Source organism: Petromyzon marinus, chromosome 46 (assembly GCF_048934315.1).
Source record: "Petromyzon marinus isolate PM22_M1 ecotype Great Lakes invasive population chromosome 46, UKy_Petmar_22M1.pri1.0, whole genome shotgun sequence".
Taxonomy (NCBI): domain Eukaryota; kingdom Metazoa; phylum Chordata; class Hyperoartia; order Petromyzontiformes; family Petromyzontidae; genus Petromyzon; species Petromyzon marinus.
Window position 1 is genome coordinate 12391129 of NC_133712.1, and position 20199 is coordinate 12411327.

The 20199-nt window shown below is 43.6% G+C and overlaps 1 protein-coding gene and 2 long non-coding RNA genes across 4 annotated transcripts in view; 1 reads left to right on the forward strand and 2 right to left on the reverse strand.

Moving 5' to 3' along the window:
* The window catches only part of LOC116952269 (ras association domain-containing protein 1-like), a 31597-nt gene extending 13887 nt beyond the window's left edge, over positions 1-17710 (reverse strand). Inside the window, exons 1-3 of one of the 2 annotated variants that reach the window (XM_032971465.2) lie at positions 17251-17710; positions 1047-1163; positions 48-393 (exon numbers count right to left, since the gene is read on the reverse strand). In XM_032971465.2, the coding sequence (XP_032827356.2) occupies positions 48-393; positions 1047-1163; positions 17251-17358 (571 nt within the window). In that variant the 5' untranslated portion in view covers positions 17359-17710. Of the gene's footprint in view, positions 1-47; positions 394-1046; positions 1167-17250 lie in introns of both variants that reach the window. The other variant, XM_032971464.2, reaches the window with a different exon arrangement.
* LOC142930995 (uncharacterized) overlaps positions 1-20199 on the reverse strand; it is a 230162-nt gene that overhangs the window by 58122 nt on the left and 151841 nt on the right. The window lies entirely within an intron of this gene.
* Positions 13161-17380, forward strand: LOC142930993 (uncharacterized). Its single transcript, XR_012946992.1, has 3 exons — positions 13161-13440; positions 13562-13635; positions 17295-17380. It is a non-coding gene; the product is annotated as an uncharacterized LOC142930993 (long non-coding RNA).

Below are 20199 nucleotides of genomic sequence, written 5' to 3' on the forward strand. Positions count from 1 at the left end.
ATTAGGAGGAAATATTATTACCCGTGAACACCCACGCGTGACCCTACCTTGCCCGTTGCTCTCGCACCTCTGGAAGATAGCGAACTTGCGGGGGCTGTCGAGCACCATGAACTTGCGCAGCAGTGCCTCGATCACCTCGCGCGCCGTCGTGGCGCTGCTTACGTGCAGCTGTTTCACCGCGTCGTGCGGCAGGTAGAAGGACGTGCGCCGCCGCAGGCCCGCACTGACCGACAGCGAAGACGCCGTCGCGCCACCGCCGCCGCCGCCGCCGCCGCCCGCGCCACTCCGCAGCGCCTCGTAGATGGAGGGCGGCCGCTTGCCGCTCTCCACCGAGATGGGACGCGATAGAGACATGTGCACGCGGATGAAGCCCGTGTAGGAGTCGTCGGCTTGCTGTGTGCGCGCACACGTAAGCACGCATTCGCGCATGTACACACACGTGACAAAAATCGAGCGTCAACTCGGCCCATCAATCGCAGGGGCCGATAAAATGTATACCCGAGCTAGCTATATAGGAATATGAAATTGTCACCACTGGCTCAGGGCCGAATCGACAGGTTTTGCCAGCGTAACAATCGATTTTAAATCACCGACATATCGTCACAAGCATACTGTATAAATAAATACACAAAGTACATGTCTAAGAACAAATCATCCGATATGCACAATATCTTATCAGATCTCATCATCTAAGCAGGTTTGAGCCTGTATAGTGATTGGGATGGGTGACCACCATGGACAACAAGTGACTGTGAGCTGAAGGCAGTGCAGGAAAATCCAGTGTTGATTCTACTGTCCCATGTCTACGCGTTTGCCGACCCGCACCAATTAACATGTTGACGTGTGGCTAAACAACCCCCACGACCCGCATGATGTGGCCAGGTCCTCATCCAGCAGTGCATTGACAAACACGGGCGTATATGTATGGTATGTGTTCACAAATGAATAATGTAATTGAATCGAAACCACAAATCGTGACATTTAATCTAAATATGTGGCATTAGCTGAAGAGCCCACAGCTCACTGCTGATGCTGTGCGCCCTCACCAGTGTAATGACCATGCCATTGTCCACTTGGCTGTTGAATTCGGAGATCTTTGCTTTCAGGTCCACGCCGCACGTGGAGGTTTTCTCTGACACTTCCTCAATTACCTTCTTGCTGTCCTGCTGCAAAGACAATCCCAGAGTAAATCACAGGTGGCTTTACATCATTAAGTCGCCGTGGTGTTAACTACCTCACCTGGTATGCAGGAGGTCGTGGGCTCGATCCCAACCCTGACACCTGTATATTTGAAGTTTGCATGTTCTCGCCGTGGTCGTGTTGATTTTTCTCCGGGTCCTCCGGTTTTCCCCCTCCACATTTAAAGTCAACAAGCGTTTAGAGTATTTGGCTGCTACACATTTCCCCATGATACGCCACATCGTTGCACTATCCTTTTGTGGCCAGGTAGCTTCTGAAAAACCGCTATATAGCTCAGTCGGCCTTACCTGGTAAAATAAAATAAACATCGTTTTAGTTAAGTCATAACCTATTTTATTTAGACTACGGTACAACACTCGGTGGTTATGACTAGATCACCCAAAATGTGCCCGTTGACCGCCTTGCATGCCACTTTGTTATAGGCGGTTGTGGCGCCGTACTACGTGGTGGGCATTACGGAAAAATCCATCATTGTACCGAACTTCTATGCTCCGGCGTCTATGCCCCCTGCCTTCAACCAACCCGCACTGACCAGCATGGTGAAGTCATCTTCCCATCCCCCGTAACATGGGGAGGCTCTCATCTAACAGTGGATTCACGGGCCATACATTTTAAATAAAAAAAAAAACATGAATGTATTGAACAATATATATTCTGGAAAAAAACACTACCAAAACAATAACAGGGGACAAAAAATAGCTCTATAATATCGTTTTTTTGGGTTAGATCGTGTAAATATAAACGTGTCATTAAACCCACAACCACCTGACACAGCCAATTAGCAAGGTTTGTCACGTAAACAGAACATGCCAATTCGTTACAAGTATTGGAGAGTAAAACCACAACATTTATCGGGTGGTGGCCAGTATAACAACACATTCATATTTACGCGATCTAACCCAAAAATACCTGTATTATGGATATTGGTCACGAAAACCTACGTGTTAAACAAAAAAATTGCTGTATGTTGCACTTCTGTTTTGAATGTTCTGCTTGGAAAGCACCCAGACAAAAAAAACACATCTCTAGCTCCATGTGGAGTTGCTGCCACACGTGCTTTTTGCACACCTAATATGGCTATACATGTTTCAATCAGAAGTTATCGGACCAAATATAGCCTCGCGCATGCTTCCCGGAACACTGCATAAATACTGTGATCAGATAAACATTTCCCGAAGACAGCACAGTGCTGCTAACGGAGGCTCACGCAACTTAAAGTCTGCAAGTCGCAGGGGCTCTCCTCAGGGGTTGCGATGGTTCGCAACCCCGTGCCCCATTGCGATTTGGTTAATTGCATTTACTTCCTGAAGCTGCCGGCACGTGGAACGAAACGTCAGATATCGTGACAAGTAACGCGCCGTACAACCCAAAAACACATCGGAGAAATAATCCAATTTATTGTGCGATGGAGCAGCCACGATGAAGTTCCTGTGCCGATCCCGCAAGACGACAATTGGCTTTCAAGGTTCAGCGCCGAAGCTTGACGAGGGAAAATAAATCAATTAACCCGGCGGGAATTCCCGTGGATGCATCTTAATGGACCCGGTCACTTTGTCGATAGAGTAGAGCGAGAGACAAATGAACCGTCAGGGAATGGCAACAGCCATTAGTCCTCCACAACGTCGCTGGAGGACAACGGTGAGGGTGACAAAGGCAGAAATTTAAAAAGTGGCCACTCTGGTTGAGTTGTGCGGCGTTAACGCTGCTGAAAAGCGCCACACATTTTAGGCAACAACCTCACTACATATTTCGCAATCAAAGTAATAATACCAAAGGGGCGTACATTCCAGAGTAATAATCTATATATTTACAAAAATAATAATGCAACACGGTGTTAAACATCAAAAGTACTCTCCATGCACTCTGCATTGCTATAACCAGTTATTTTTAAGTCTTGAGGCTAGAAATAATTTAAACCATCTGATCATTGCTGCTTTTGTTGTGGGCTGCTGATGGCAATGCAGAAAAACAATGTTGCTTTGTTGTACATCTACGCTCCCAGATCTGCTATCCATCTGGGGAGAATCATCATCCCAGAGTGGAGTGATCATGGCTGGCGATGATCGCTGCTGAAATGGCTTTGTCGGAATTCCAACCCGTCCCGCGAATGGGCGATTTACAGCTCTGCCAAGACAATATCACACAGCGGTCTTTAAAAGGACCGTGAGCTTCTCTTCAATGCTTCTCTGATGTAGCCACTTGATGGGGGTGGCCTTGGCACAGCTGGCGGGTTGTAAACGCTTTCTCATGTCTGGACAATTGTTGTGATGTTTCTGTATTATTTAATATTTACAAATTACCTCTCTTCAAACACAGAGGATTTAGCTTTTTGCCGAAACTGGTTATACTGGCTGCAAAACAGCGCTCGCCCATTCACTCCAGTCACTCACTCACCAGGCAGTCACTTCTCTCCTTTTCACTCTTGTATCGATATTACCATGGCTACTGTTCCCATGAACTTCACCACACAATTGAGTCCTCTACCCGTATTTGAGATACTTTTAAATATAGATTGAAAACTAATTTATTTAGAACTGTTTTGCGTGTGAAGTTTGTCGTCCTTCCACCGCACGTCCGATTAGCACGGTTGGCTACGTACGGTGCGAAAGAAGTTCAACGTGCATACGTAGTTTCAGTCGACCAGACTGAGTGCCGGTTGTGTCCCATCCGCATTGTTTCACTACCATACTGCAAGACAAGACACTTATTTCCCTGCTACTGTCCTCGCAATGCTCACGTTTGTATCACCGTCTCTTTACCAAATTTATTACAAACGTGTTCAATTCAAGAAACATACTAGTTTTAATCTATCACAGCTTCATACTGCTGATTGTTGCTGGCCGCGTCGCACTGTGGGCCTTTGCTAAGATACCGTGAACATTGGCTTAGGGGCCGTCCATAAATGACGCCACGCGATTTTGGACGATTTTTTACCCCCCCCCCTCGTCACACGGCGTCACAAAATTTTGTCAGACCCCCCTCAAATATGACGTCACAAAGCTCTGCTCCCCCCCCCCTAAACCGTATTTCCATTTTGAAAATAAAACATGCTTCAAATCGCTTTAAACTATTGTCATTATAGTGTGTATTTAATGTGGTGCTGCACTCTAAAGTTGTAGGAGAAAACATTTATTAAAAAGTATATTTAATTAAGTAGAACGTATTCTTAGTTTTTTCGGTAAAGTCACGTTGAAGAGAAACAACAAAATAACAAAATATATATAAAACAATAAAAAATTCTCACGACGTTTCGACCATAACTCAAACGGTCATCATCAGGTGTGTCGGTTTGCATAAATTTATTTTGAAAACGGCATATTTATTTATATATATAAAAATAACGTTTGCGTCACGCGCAACGATGGCAGTTTGCCAGGACTAGTCCATCTATTTTTTTAAAAGAGGAGGGGGGAGACGAAATTTGTTTTTATGTATGCTGTCTGAAAGGCACTGTAAGCGTGAACAATCAATCAAGAACTGAAATGATTTATCAAATCTTTCCAATGATTGCTAAGATAGAATCCATCTTCTCGGTTGAAATTGTCTCTGTGTTTGTATATGTGGATAGCCTCATGAACGAATCTCTCATGGAAGCCAGATGGCTTACAAAGAACCTCCGTCTTGGAAAAGTCAATGGCATGTGAGCCTACTGAATTAGAACAATGATCTGCTACGGCCGAGGTGTTGGTCCTACCGTGTTTAAGGTCTGCTTTATGTTCACGAATGCGGTCCGAGATATGGCGTTTGGTTTCTCCAATGTAACTACTACCACAGAGGCAACTTAGTTTGTAGACACCAGGGTATTGTATGTCCGGAATCACATCTTTTACAGACGGAACCAGATCACGGATTTTATGTAATGTGTTGAAACGGACCTGGATCTTGTGTTTATTCAAGATTTTGGAGATCTTTTTTGTGATCCCAGCAATGTAGGGTAAAGTGATGGTTTTGAAAGGCTCCTCAAGAGGGTTCTTCTTCATGGTTTGAGTGATAGCTTTGCGGATTGTATAGTCGGAGTAACCATTAGCCCTAAGAGCTTGGTGTACGTGCTTGAGTTCACTGCTTATGTGTTCCTGGTCGGATATGCATTGGGCTCTATGATACAGAGTCTTGATGAGAGAATTCTTCTGTGATGGATGGTGGTGGGAATCCGGTTTCAGATAAGCATCCGTATGGGTAGCTTTCCTGTAGACAGAGTGGCTCATTGAACCATCAGGTCTCTTTTTAATTAGGACATCCAAAAAAGGTATCTTGCCATCTATTTCGACTTTCATGGTAAATCTGATGGCTGGGTGTATGGAATTGATGTGGTCGAAGAATTTGTCTAGAGCAGGCCGGCCATGTGGCCAGATGACAAAAGTGTCATCCACGTACCTCTTCCATAAGGTTGGGCGCAGAGTGGCAGTCTGGATGGCGTCAGTCTCAAATTTCTCCATGAAAATGTTAGCTATAACTGGAGAAAGGGGGGAGCCCATTGGGGTGCCCTCAGTTTGTTTGTAGAAAGTTCCATTCCAAGTGAAGTATGTATTGGTTAAACAGTGTCTCACCAGGGGGGGTACCTCAGTGTTTAGTCCTTGATGAACCAAGTCTTCAATGATTGCAATGGTGTCAGGTACAGGAACCTTGGTGAATAAGGAAACTACATCAAAACTGACAAGCAGGTCGTCTGGGGACAGGGAAATACCCTTGATTGTTGATACCAGGTGAGTAGAATTTTGTACCGCAGAGGTGGTCTTTCCAGTGAAAGGACGCAGGATTTCAGACAAAAAACGAGCTAGTTTGTAGGTGGGGGAGCTGATAGTAGAGACTATGGGACGAAGAGGTGTATCAACTTTATGTATTTTTGGTAAGCCGTATAATCTTGGTGGCCTGGCAGCAGAAGGTTTCAACGAAAACTGTTTAGATTGATCAATTAATGCGGTTGAATCAGAAATTATTTTGTTGGTTTGTGTGACGAGGCTGTTGGTGGGATCTCTTTTTATTTTTGTATAACTACCATCGTCGAGTAATTCTTTAATTTTGTTGTTGTATTCTATTTTATCCATGATAACAGTAGCATTGCCTTTGTCAGCTGAGAGAACTACAATATCATTCCTCTTTTTTAATTTATATAATTCAAAACGCTCATCTTTGCTGAGGTTGCTAGCTGGCATCTTAGCGTTTTTGAGGGTTGCAGCGATTTCAGATCTTGCTACGTCTGCAGCGATGTGACCCAGGCCCCTGAGAGCAACGTCTACTTGGGCAATTATATCATTAACTGGTATGTGTTTAGGTGTGACTGCAAAGTTTAGACCTTTAGCTAAAACGGATTTCAGACCATCGGAAATAGAACTGTTACTGCGATTAATTACGACTTTATTAACGTCTAACTTTTTGGTGTGTGGGTCCGGTCTTTTGTTTAAGAGGAGGTTAAATTTGGAAATCAGGTTTTCCTTACATTTGGTCGACATAGTAGCAGCTGAAGAGGCAGTCATATTGTCTACATGTTCCCAATCCGATGTGGACATTATTGCCGTCAATGATAAGTGTGATTTGTAGAGTGTCTTGTCTAACTGATCTAGTTCTGTGCGTATAAGTCTGATTTTTTCTGAGATAAGAGCTAAGCTAGTTTTGAAAAGAATTCGTTTCGCATTAGAAGAAGTTACAGTAGCAGAGGTGAGTGTAAATGCGATTGGTATTACCCCAGAGTCGCGGCATCTCTTCAGGAAGGTGAGAGACTCGATCAGCTGAGCTTTCTTATCCCGGAGTTTGTTGAAAGATCTTAAAGTTATGTGAAAACCCTCCCCGTAGAGGCGATTAAATTTTGATTTAAAGCTTTCGTGACTGCAGTAATTCATATTCTTAGTTTTTTCGGTAAAGTCACGTTGAAGAGAAACAACAAAATAACAAAATATATATAAAACAATAAAAAATTCTCACGACGTTTCGACCATAACTCAAACGGTCATCATCAGGTGTGTCGGTTTGCATAAATTTATTTTGAAAACGGCATATTTATTTATATATATAAAAATAACGTTTGCGTCACGCGCAACGATGGCAGTTTGCCAGGACTAGTCCATCTATTTTTTTTAAAAGAGGAGGGGGGAGACGAAATTTGTTTTTATGTATGCTGTCTGAAAGGCACTGTAAGCGTGAACAATCAATCAAGAACTGAAATGATTTATCAAATCTTTCCAATGATTGCTAAGATAGAATCCATCTTCTCGGTTGAAATTGTCTCTGTGTTTGTATATGTGGATAGCCTCATGAACGAATCTCTCATGGAAGCCAGATGGCTTACAAAGAACCTCCGTCTTGGAAAAGTCAATGGCATGTGAGCCTACTGAATTAGAACAATGATCTGCTACGGCCGAGGTGTTGGTCCTACCGTGTTTAAGGTCTGCTTTATGTTCACGAATGCGGTCCGAGATATGGCGTTTGGTTTCTCCAATGTAACTACTACCACAGAGGCAACTTAGTTTGTAGACACCAGGGTATTGTATGTCCGGAATCACATCTTTTACAGACGGAACCAGATCACGGATTTTATGTAATGTGTTGAAACGGACCTGGATCTTGTGTTTATTCAAGATTTTGGAGATCTTTTTTGTGATCCCATCGTTGCGCGTGACGCAAACGTTATTTTTATATATATATAAATAAATATGCCGTTTTCAAAATAAATTTATGCAAACCGACACACCTGATGATGACCGTTTGAGTTATGGTCGAAACGTCGTGAGAATTTTTTATTGTTTTATATATATTTTGTTATTTTGTTGTTTCTCTTCAACGTGACTTTACCGAAAAAACTAAGAATATGAATTACTGCAGTCACGAAAGCTTTAAATCAAAATTTAATCGCCTCTACGGGGAGGGTTTTCACATAACTTTAAGATCTTTCAACAAACTCCGGGATAAGAAAGCTCAGCTGATCGAGTCTCTCACCTTCCTGAAGAGATGCCGCGACTCTGGGGTAATACCAATCGCATTTACACTCACCTCTGCTACTGTAACTTCTTCTAATGCGAAACGAATTCTTTTCAAAACTAGCTTAGCTCTTATCTCAGAAAAAATCAGACTTATACGCACAGAACTAGATCAGTTAGACAAGACACTCTACAAATCACACTTATCATTGACGGCAATAATGTCCACATCGGATTGGGAACATGTAGACAATATGACTGCCTCTTCAGCTGCTACTATGTCGACCAAATGTAAGGAAAACCTGATTTCCAAATTTAACCTCCTCTTAAACAAAAGACCGGACCCACACACCAAAAAGTTAGACGTTAATAAAGTCGTAATTAATCGCAGTAACAGTTCTATTTCCGATGGTCTGAAATCCGTTTTAGCTAAAGGTCTAAACTTTGCAGTCACACCTAAACACATACCAGTTAATGATATAATTGCCCAAGTAGACGTTGCTCTCAGGGGCCTGGGTCACATCGCTGCAGACGTAGCAAGATCTGAAATCGCTGCAACCCTCAAAAACGCTAAGATGCCAGCTAGCAACCTCAGCAAAGATGAGCGTTTTGAATTATATAAATTAAAAAAGAGGAATGATATTGTAGTTCTCTCAGCTGACAAAGGCAATGCTACTGTTATCATGGATAAAATAGAATACAACAACAAAATTAAAGAATTACTCGACGATGGTAGTTATACAAAAATAAAAAGAGATCCCACCAACAGCCTCGTCACACAAACCAACAAAATAATTTCTGATTCAACCGCATTAATTGATCAATCTAAACAGTTTTCGTTGAAACCTTCTGCTGCCAGGCCACCAAGATTATACGGCTTACCAAAAATACATAAAGTTGATACACCTCTTCGTCCCATAGTCTCTACTATCAGCTCCCCCACCTACAAACTAGCTCGTTTTTTGTCTGAAATCCTGCGTCCTTTCACTGGAAAGACCACCTCTGCGGTACAAAATTCTACTCACCTGGTATCAACAATCAAGGGTATTTCCCTGTCCCCAGACGACCTGCTTGTCAGTTTTGATGTAGTTTCCTTATTCACCAAGGTTCCTGTACCTGACACCATTGCAATCATTGAAGACTTGGTTCATCAAGGACTAAACACTGAGGTACCCCCCCTGGTGAGACACTGTTTAACCAATACATACTTCACTTGGAATGGAACTTTCTACAAACAAACTGAGGGCACCCCAATGGGCTCCCCCCTTTCTCCAGTTATAGCTAACATTTTCATGGAGAAATTTGAGACTGACGCCATCCAGACTGCCACTCTGCGCCCAACCTTATGGAAGAGGTACGTGGATGACACTTTTGTCATCTGGCCACATGGCCGGCCTGCTCTAGACAAATTCTTCGACCACATCAATTCCATACACCCAGCCATCAGATTTACCATGAAAGTCGAAATAGATGGCAAGATACCTTTTTTGGATGTCCTAATTAAAAAGAGACCTGATGGTTCAATGAGCCACTCTGTCTACAGGAAAGCTACCCATACGGATGCTTATCTGAAACCGGATTCCCACCACCATCCATCACAGAAGAATTCTCTCATCAAGACTCTGTATCATAGAGCCCAATGCATATCCGACCAGGAACACATAAGCAGTGAACTCAAGCACGTACACCAAGCTCTTAGGGCTAATGGTTACTCCGACTATACAATCCGCAAAGCTATCACTCAAACCATGAAGAAGAACCCTCTTGAGGAGCCTTTCAAAACCATCACTTTACCCTACATTGCTGGGATCACAAAAAAGATCTCCAAAATCTTGAATAAACACAAGATCCAGGTCCGTTTCAACACATTACATAAAATCCGTGATCTGGTTCCGTCTGTAAAAGATGTGATTCCGGACATACAATACCCTGGTGTCTACAAACTAAGTTGCCTCTGTGGTAGTAGTTACATTGGAGAAACCAAACGCCATATCTCGGACCGCATTCGTGAACATAAAGCAGACCTTAAACACGGTAGGACCAACACCTCGGCCGTAGCAGATCATTGTTCTAATTCAGTAGGCTCACATGCCATTGACTTTTCCAAGACGGAGGTTCTTTGTAAGCCATCTGGCTTCCATGAGAGATTCGTTCATGAGGCTATCCACATATACAAACACAGAGACAATTTCAACCGAGAAGATGGATTCTATCTTAGCAATCATTGGAAAGATTTGATAAATCATTTCAGTTCTTGATTGATTGTTCACGCTTACAGTGCCTTTCAGACAGCATACATAAAAACAAATTTCGTCTCCCCCCTCCTCTTTTAAAAAAATAGATGGACTAGTCCTGGCAAACTGCCATCGTTGCGCGTGACGCAAACGTTATTTTTATATATATAAATAAATATGCCGTTTTCAAAATAAATTTATGCAAACCGACACACCTGATGATGACCGTTTGAGTTATGGTCGAAACGTCGTGAGAATTTTTTATTGTTTTATATATATTTTGTTATTTTGTTGTTTCTCTTCAACGTGACTTTACCGAAAAAACTAAGAATATGAATTACTGCAGTCACGAAAGCTTTAAATCAAAATTTAAGTAGAACGTGTTGTCGATATTTATTTAAGGTTGCGCATTTTGATGTGACGTCACATTTCTCAAACCCCCCCCCCTCGTCACAAATGTCTGACCCCCTCCCCCCCCATTAGGTGCGTGACGTCATTTATGGACGGCCCCTTATGTACAGCTAAGCAACAATAAAACCCTTGCATTGTGTAATCGGCCACTGTAACAATCTCTAAAGTGTGATGGTGCGTTCAGGATATCCATTTGCACGAATCGATGCGAACATTATCCATTAACAGGCACCGCATAATAACTGCAGAGCGATGACATTGGCTCATGCGCAGAAGCGAAATGGATTGTGGGCACCGTAAGATCGTGAGGGATGATAGAGAAGACGTGGGAAAAAAGACATTCGACCAGCAGTGGATTGATCATGGCTGATGATGATCTGCCCAAATGCTGAAATGACACGAAAATAAACCCACAATCGTTCTTAATAACTGTAAATTAAAATATATGTACTTTTGAAACATTTCACTGTGGTTTATATTTGTCCTGGCTTTGATCCAGCAATGGATCGACTATGGGTGCTGATGATAAAGATGATGATCTGCACAAATGATAACAAGAAAAACCTCTATTATGGATGATGCTAAAGTACAACTGAAATTATTATTTACAATCTTTACAGATTACAGCACCTTTGAATTGTTTTTACTGTGTTCTTTGCTCATAAAAACACGAATATGACCAACTGACGCATAAAGCAGGATTGAGACAAGACAGTATCTGTAGGGGGAATCACAATGCATAAACCAGGTGTAATAGGCTGATGTGGGACTACGTGATAGGCAACAGAGGGCTTTACAGCAATATACATTACTACTGCACTGTATTTTTATGCTCCTAAGGTCTATGCCACCCACCTTCACCAACCTGCACTGAAACAGACGTGGACGTGTGGTCAAAACCATCCACATAAAGGGCCATACATACTGTGTTACTGTGTGAACAACTGTATACAAATACCCGCCATTCACCACTGAGTGATTGTGACGTCACCACGGCGCCTGTGCCAGGCCAGGTGCACTTTGAGGCCACGTGAAGCGTCGAAGGCTCGCTGTATACACATACATGCACACGTGTGTAAGCTATGATCAATTCACTGCTGGACGGTCCCCCCAAACTGTCAAATGATGGTGAAGTAACTCCCACAAGCCACAGGGCATGGGGAGGCCCTCACCCAGGAGTGGACTGACGAACGGGGCTGTAGCTGTGCAATATAAACACATTGGGTGGGTAATTAAGGCTGCGTCCACAATCCTATGACCGCTCCCGTCATGACAAACGACCGCAGGGACCGATGTCGAACTACGATCGGCGGCTCTTTACGGATCATTCTGCAGAGATCTGCCAAACGCCAATTAAATCAATTCCAATTATGTGGCCATGACTCAATTTGTGCACAAACATTTCGCTCCTCTCGGTCCCAACGGTCGACTCGACAGCTGACATGTTCCACGGACGTAATGCTTTTCATAACCCCTTGCACCTACGAGTGTCTTGTTGCGTTTTAATTGGAGCCGGGCTGGGTGGCTGAGGGTGCAGCAGACACAATGTGGAAGTGAGTGCCCTACTGGTGAAAATCGACACTGCGGCGAGATGTTAACTACCTCGCCAGGTATACAGGAGGTCGTCGGTTCGATCACGAACCTGACGCCTGCTGCTGTATATTTGGAGTTTGTGGTGTCTGTCTCTCTCTCTCTCTCATCATTATCACGTTTGCTAGGATATGTAAACTACCTTGTCTGGTATGCAAGGAGGTCATGGGTTCGATCCCGACCCTGACGCCTGCTGCTGTATATTTGGAGTTCGCATGTTCTCCCCGTGGTCACGTAGATTTTTCTCCGGGTCCTCCGGTTTCTTCCCTCCACATTTATAATCAACATGCGTTCAGAGTTTTTGCCTGCTATACATTTCCACGTGATAAGCCACTTCGTTGAGCTATCACTTGTGACCAGGTCGCTTCTGAAAAAGAGCTATATAGCTGGTAAAAAAAAATGTTTAGTTTAGAATGGTTCCCGGGTAGTTATTGGGTAGATTGCAAACAGGAACCGCTGAGTTCACTACCCCCACCCCAAACTTCGTCACGGATAAGAGTTCTACTGCAAATAATTACGGTACTGTATGTTAAATATACGCAACTACTGGCTTATATCTCGGCACTAAGCTTAATGTTAACTCACTTCTGTGTATTTACATTTTTCATCATTTGCGTAATCAGCATTTGTCATCTTGTTGAACAGAAAAAAAAACTAAAATATCAGGATTTTGTCAAACATTTTGTGGTGTCTCATAGCCATATCTAAAAAAAATTTCTGTGAGTGTTTCTTCATCATATTTAAATATTTTTTGCGGGGCGTCTTAGCTATATCAAAATACAAGGGGTGTCCGGACACTCCCTTGACACCCACCGTAGCAGCTGCCTTTTGCTGGCTCGGCAGCCACAAGGACTGTTGCTCATCACTGCTGATCATCAAGGTTTCATTCTTGTTCCATTGTCTAAAATCGTCTGAGTACAATAACGTCTGTTCTCCTGTAACGCGTGTTTTCATAATGCGAATTAGATATAATGTGTTAGGGAACGCATTTTTTTTTATAACGCTGTTGCGAATTGGATATAAGGCGATTAAGTGAACAGAACTACGTTGCGGGAGTAGTAATAAGCGGCTGCCTCGGCGAAGCATCGCACAAGGTGGGAAGCTGCTGGATGCTTCTAGATGCTGCCAACGCGCCTCTGATTCTTTGTTCAGGTCTGCATATGCATTTCACGTGTTTATTCTAACGCGAATTTTCCATAACGCGGTGTTCTTCAGGAACGCAACTACTGTACCACGTTACAGGAGAACAGACTCTAACAATGCTGCTCTGAATGGAATCCTCCCAAAGGGTAAGTGGCGAGCTCTTAACACCAGGCAACTCTCAGCAACACTCATTGAACAGGCCACCGGGTTCAACATGAAATAAATAATTGTGTGTTTATTATTTCATTACCCATAATCCATAGCAGATATTAAGTATTGTGAATGACCTATAACTGAATTAACCAGAACTGGAACACAAAAAAAACATAACACCTCTTCCTCTAACAGTGTCACTACAATCATCCAGGTGTCCCACGCCAAAATTTAATTCTGGAATTCTCACTTTGTTAAATATTTTCCCATGACATCCAAGATTTCGTGAAAATGACAATACCTCCACCACCAACGACAGAGCAGATCACCCAAGGCGAAGTGTTATATCCACTTTGTCAACATGTGAATCTATAATTAATTGATCTGCATAAAAAACTGAAATAAAACTCGCGACGCGTTTCTGTGGAGAACTAGACGGATGAAAGCATATACTGGGACTGTACATACGCAGAAGTCTTCTTTTGAGTCTCCACTTACACAGTAATATCACCCGGTAGCAATGGATTAAGCAAAAGCAAACTCTGGACCGGTTTCAAGGTTACTTGCTTACAACAACAAACCCTGCTGGATAATACTCATCTGGAAAGCCAAAAAAAGAACAGGCTAATGAATGTGGTGACCGAATGGATTTAGGTTCTTCTCATAAAAATTACAAGACAAGTCAGTCGACTCTGGATTATCCGTTGACAGATTATACGGGTTGTGGATGAACGCGTGCTTGTGAGTGGAAAAAAATCGACTTAAGTATTTTATGCGTACGCTGGTTTAAGTATTCGCTGCTCCAAAAAAGTGTTTTTTTGGGTTAGATCGCATAAATGTGTCATTAAACCCACCACCACCCGACAGCCAATAAGTAAGGTTTGCCAAGGAAACAGAACACGCCAATTCGTTACTAGTGCAGCACACCGGTGTGTTGGAGAGTGAATCCACAACCTTTACAATTCGAGTACGAAGTTTCGCCAGTAATTGCAACGAGCATCATCATGTGACAGCCAGATTTGTGGTCGCGAAAGGATACGTGTTAAACGAATCGCTGCTACTCGCTCATCGTGAGGGTCACAGTGTTTCAGTGCCCGCAATGATTGCAAAGGTGCCTGTACGTAATCCCGATGATTTATTTCCTTCCGTTTAACCGCTAACTATGCTTTAGAAATGGTCCCGTTTTGACGAATGTTACAAATTCGCATTTCTTAGGGGGATGGCTTTTTACGTTTAAGCGAGGTTTTTTTTTAGGGGGGTTTCGTGTGTTCTTGGCTTCCTGGTATTTCACCATTATCGGGAATTTCACTATTTCAAAATAGAACTGTATCTGGCCTCAAAGCAAGTGTGCAGGGTACTGATAATGTGGCACTGTGGTCAGCAGTTTTGCACGAACTTCTTCCCCTTATCAACCCTCAACACTAAATGCACTCACGCACACACACGTATACATACAAATAGCAATCCAGTAACTTTAGATTATTCGGTGTATACATGCAAGGCATTCCTAGGTAAGTGAACAAAGTGGTACTCAATTTCGTTATCCCCATAGCGATGATGAGCTGCGTTGATGATGGCTAATGAGTAAAAACGCCACCCATGATACAATGAATTTACACGATGCGATTCACGAATCGATTATTTTCTGTCTAGTTTGCACACGTACCGTACATATATTTTGTCAATCCACTGCTGGATGAGGTCCTCCCTGGGTCGTGGGTGTTACTTAACCATACTTCACCAACGTGGATGTTATTTAACCACAATTCATCCACGTGCGTGTTATTTAACCACAATTCACCCACGTGGTTGTTATTTAACCACAATTCACCAACGTGCGTGTTATTTAACCGCAATTCACCCACGTGCGTGTTATTTAGCCACAATTCACCCACGTGCGTGTTATTTAACCACAATTCACCCACGTGGATGTTAATTAGCCACAATTCACTCACGTGCGTGTTATTTAACCACAATTCACCCACGTGGATGTTATTTAACCACAATTCACCAACGTGCGTGTTATTTAACCATAATTCACCCACGTGGATGTTATTTAACCACAATTCATCAACGTGCGTGTTATTTAACCACAATTCACCCACGTGGATGTTATTTAACCACAATTCACCAACGTGCGTGTTATTTAACCACAATTCACCCACGTGGATGTTATTTAACCACAATTCACCAACGTGCGTGTGATTTAACCACAATTCACCCACGTGCGTGTTATTTAACCACAATTCACCCACGTGGGTGTTATTTAACCACAATTCACCCACGTGGATGTTATTTAACCATAAATGACCCACGCTGGTCGGTGCAGGTTGGGAGCGTAGCTGTCGGTAGCATAGAAGTACAGTACAAAAAATACGATGTTTTTGCTGCGCTGTCCTCTGCTGCCCACAATGTCGCCACCACAGAAGCCTTATTATTATTTATTATGTAATAACTGAGTTTCTGGGTACATTTTACACTTCAGGCTTTTGTCGGTTACGTAACGCATGGTTAATAATGAATAAATTCAGTTAAAACGTGACCAATAGTATTTGATCGAATTGTTGAAAAAATATAGAAACGTTTTACAATTTAGTTAAGGGTACACAAATACTGTACAATAGAAATACACACAAGACATTGCATTGCAAGGGAATGTCGTCGATGCTGTCGTGTGAACGGGGCGACCTTAGTTCGCGTCCCTGCCACGGCTAACATCAGTGGCGAGTGAAATGCGAGACCGACCTTCACCAAAACCCGCACTGAACCGGCGTGGTGAAGTATGGTCAAACAACCACGTCCCTGGAGACCTTTATCCAGCAGTGGATCGACAAACGGCTTCAAACTATTATCTCATAATACACCGATCAATAGCGGATATTAATAAAAAGCAGTGGTAATTGAATGTAGTTATTTACTCTTGCCGAGAAAGTTATCCCCCGACGTTTCGGCCGAGTGCCCTTCCCCAATACAAGATTGAGCGGTTAAAAGGCAAGGGTCTTTAACAGTGTTCGTGATCATATTCTTGGTTCTTTCGGTAAAGCCACGTGGAAGGGAAACAATAAAATACGATAAAACAATACAATTCTCACGACGTATCCACAGCAACACAAGCAATCATTATCAGGTGTTGCAGTCGAAACGTCGTGAGAATTTTATTGTTTTATATTTTTTATTATTTTATTGTTTCCTTTCTACGTGACTTTACAGAAAGAACCAAGAATATGAATCCCTGCAGTCACGAAAGCTTTAAATAACAAAATTTAGTGTTGGTGATCGTCAACAATGATCACAACAATCCACTCCTGTCTCACGATGTAACGATCCAACCCATCGCTCCGTCTCGCATCGCTTCGGAAGCGTTCCGTTCCACGGGCAAATTATTACAACAATCTTGATTTGAAGCTTTCGTGACTGCAGGAATCTTTGACTTTTACCGAAATAACCAAAGTGGATTACCACTAATCGCGTCCCATTGGCCGCACTTTAAAGTCTCCACGCACACATTATTTTTTTGTTTAAAAAAATCAAGACAAGTCGTTGAGTTAAATGTGCTGTGAATAAGCGGTGGGTGGTTGTGTGTTTTTAAAAAAAATTAAATGTTTAACCTTTTCCAAGATGAAGCGATTCCTTGCTCGCTGTATGAATGTAGGCTTCGCGGTGAAGAATTGCTCCATCTCCACATCGTCGTCCAGGCTGCTGTAACCGCTGCTCATTTTGGCAAGATATATATTTACCTCACAAACGCCTTTAGCTTACGCTCGCACCTGCGATTATAATATTTGTTTTAAAATTTCAAACGTATAAATATGTGTGTGTTTTATCCCTCAACAAAAAAACATGTCAATTAATCAGGACAGCTGTCGATTACTGCTACTTACTACGACAGTAATATTGCATGACTATTATTAGCGTGTTTGCTGATATTGTTATTATATACTGTATTCGTAACGTTTAAACGCGCGAACTTTCTTTTAATTGCTGCCGAATCTTTCGCGATCGGTCGGTGGCGGTCGCGCGCGCGCGCGTGCGCTCTCGTGTCGGGTCACGTGGTCACCCGTGGAGGGGTGGGGGTCACGGGTGGGGGGAGGTGGAGTCACGGGTGGGGGGGGGTCATGGGTGGGTGGGGGGGGTGGGCGGAGGAGGAGGGTCATGGGTGGGTGGGCGGAGGGTCACAGGTGGAGGGAGGGGGGGTCACGGGTGGGGGGAGGGGTGGGCGGAGGGGGCGTCACGGGTGGGGGGGGGAGACGGGGGGGGGGTCACGTGGCTCGCGCGCGCTTCTCTCCTGCAACGGTGCCACGCGCTGCGTCGTTTTTTTCCCGCCAACCGATAAATCCGATGAGCTCTGAAGCTCTTCCCCCCCCCCCTTACCTCACAGGCGTCCAAAGCAGGAGCGGGTCAGAACGTTACAACGGTTTGTAAAATATTTGTAAAAAACGGATAGGAGTGCAAAGTATCGGAAAGGTAAACAAATCACTTTTAAAATGTATATCGATAAAACGAAGGTATATATTTTGTATGTTACCAGGTAAAATCCCGCTGAGAGTGTTAACTTAGAAACTTAGAACCCCTTGCTGTTGTTTAGTTTCCTCGTCTTTCCCCCACACCTCCGATCAGCGCGGTCGGCCACGTGCGGTGCGAAAGAAGTTCAACGCGCATACACTTTTAACAAGTGTGCGAATTATAAGGCGGGCTTCGCTCACCCACATTCGTGTTTGATTAAAGTAACACAACACATATATATACCTGGGGGTTGCCACCAACCTATCCGAGAGGGCATCACACTCGGGAGAATACGCTGTAAACACACACTAATGTATCCCCGCAGTGATAGGAATGGCACCGTTGATAGTTTGTGTGTAAATATTATGAGGCGTAAGGATGTCCCGTGGCATTTGTAATGAGGGCCGATGGGACCCTCTAGGGTACCAACACAGACATTGCATGTGGCTGGCTATAGTCAGCTTGTGCCACCTATTGAGGTGAGAAACGCTGGTGGGTTTAAATGTGCTGGTATGAAGGTTCTACGAAAATAATTATTATTGCCGAATGAAGTAATCACAGGCGTGACTCGGTCTCCCTAGCTGTGCCTCTGGTATGAGCATTGAACCGTGACAACTCTAATAGTGACTGAGTGTCGTATTCCGCCAGTATTCATTTTTCATGGTTCTTTCGGTAAAGTCACGTAGAAGTGAAATGATAAAATAATGAAAAAAATAAAACAATTCTCACGACGTTTCTATCGCAACACAAGCAATCATCATCAGGTGTGAAAACCCACAGCAAGAAAATTATTTTATTAGTTCCCTTCTACGTGGTGACTTTACCGAAAGAACCAAGAATATGAATCCCTGCAGTCACGAAAGCTTTAAATCGAAATGTAGTATTCATTTTGTTTACCCATGCAGGAAACCCTCACTGAGTCTCAACGTTCTTTTGCAGGAGGGTCCTGCCACGTTTTTCGCAGTAGGGGGGCGATGTTGCAGCAGCAGCAACTGTTGTATGTGTGATCCCAATTGAGTCATTAGCTGGCACATTAAAAAAAACACTTTTTTATTTTATCAGGTAATGCCCAATGAGCTATGTAGCAATTTTTCCGGAGCGACCTGGCTTTTACAAATGATAGCCCAATGAAGTGGCTTATCGTGGGGGAAAATACTCATATTGATGCTAAATGTGGAAAACTCGAAATACCCGAAAAAAAATCCACGCAACCACAGGGTGAGAGAGACACCACAAACTCCAAATATACAGCAAGCATCAGGGTCGGGATCGAACCCACGACCATTCTGTATACCAGGCAGGGGAGTTAACATCTCACCACCTCGTGGCATTGCTATTGCTTTTTGGTCAATACCGGTTACATTTTGTGTTTTGCGGGGGGGGTTTTAGCGATGGGAGGAAAACGGAGGAACCTGGAAGAACCCCGTGCAGAACAGAGGGGGAACATACCAACTCCCATACAGACAGCTTGTCGTGCCGGGTATCGAACCTTGCCCACGCCTTTATATGACATAAACCCGCGTATCTATCATAATTCGTCATTCGCACTGTAACCTCAGAATCGCAATCGAGTCGAAAGTCTGCCTCGATGAGCCTCTGGCAAATAGTAAGCAAACTCTGAATCTTCTGGGACTCATCGGCAAGCAAACTCTGCCGATGAGACCTAGAAATGTGAAACCGGTCAATAGTCTGCTTGCTGAGACAAATGCTGCTTGGGTGCCATTACCATAGAAATCCGATGGGACTTAAAATAGACCCATTTTTATCTAACGTATTCGCCATATCATCGGGACGCACTTTACCCCCGTGAATTGTAGAGCAAACATTGGCGGTGCGTCTTATAATCCGACTAGCTTGACGACCCGGCTTCGCCCGGCCGCCTTTGTCCCCCCAGTGGCGATGTTCACACACCACAGCAGTTACTCGTTTGCGGCTGAGTCGACCTAGGGGAGGCCCAGGAGCGGTTGAAATAATCGTCAACTCGGGTCGCCGGGTTCGTAGCGCGGAGCGCTACCCACTACACTACAATGCGTTACGCTTCCACATGCGCGGGT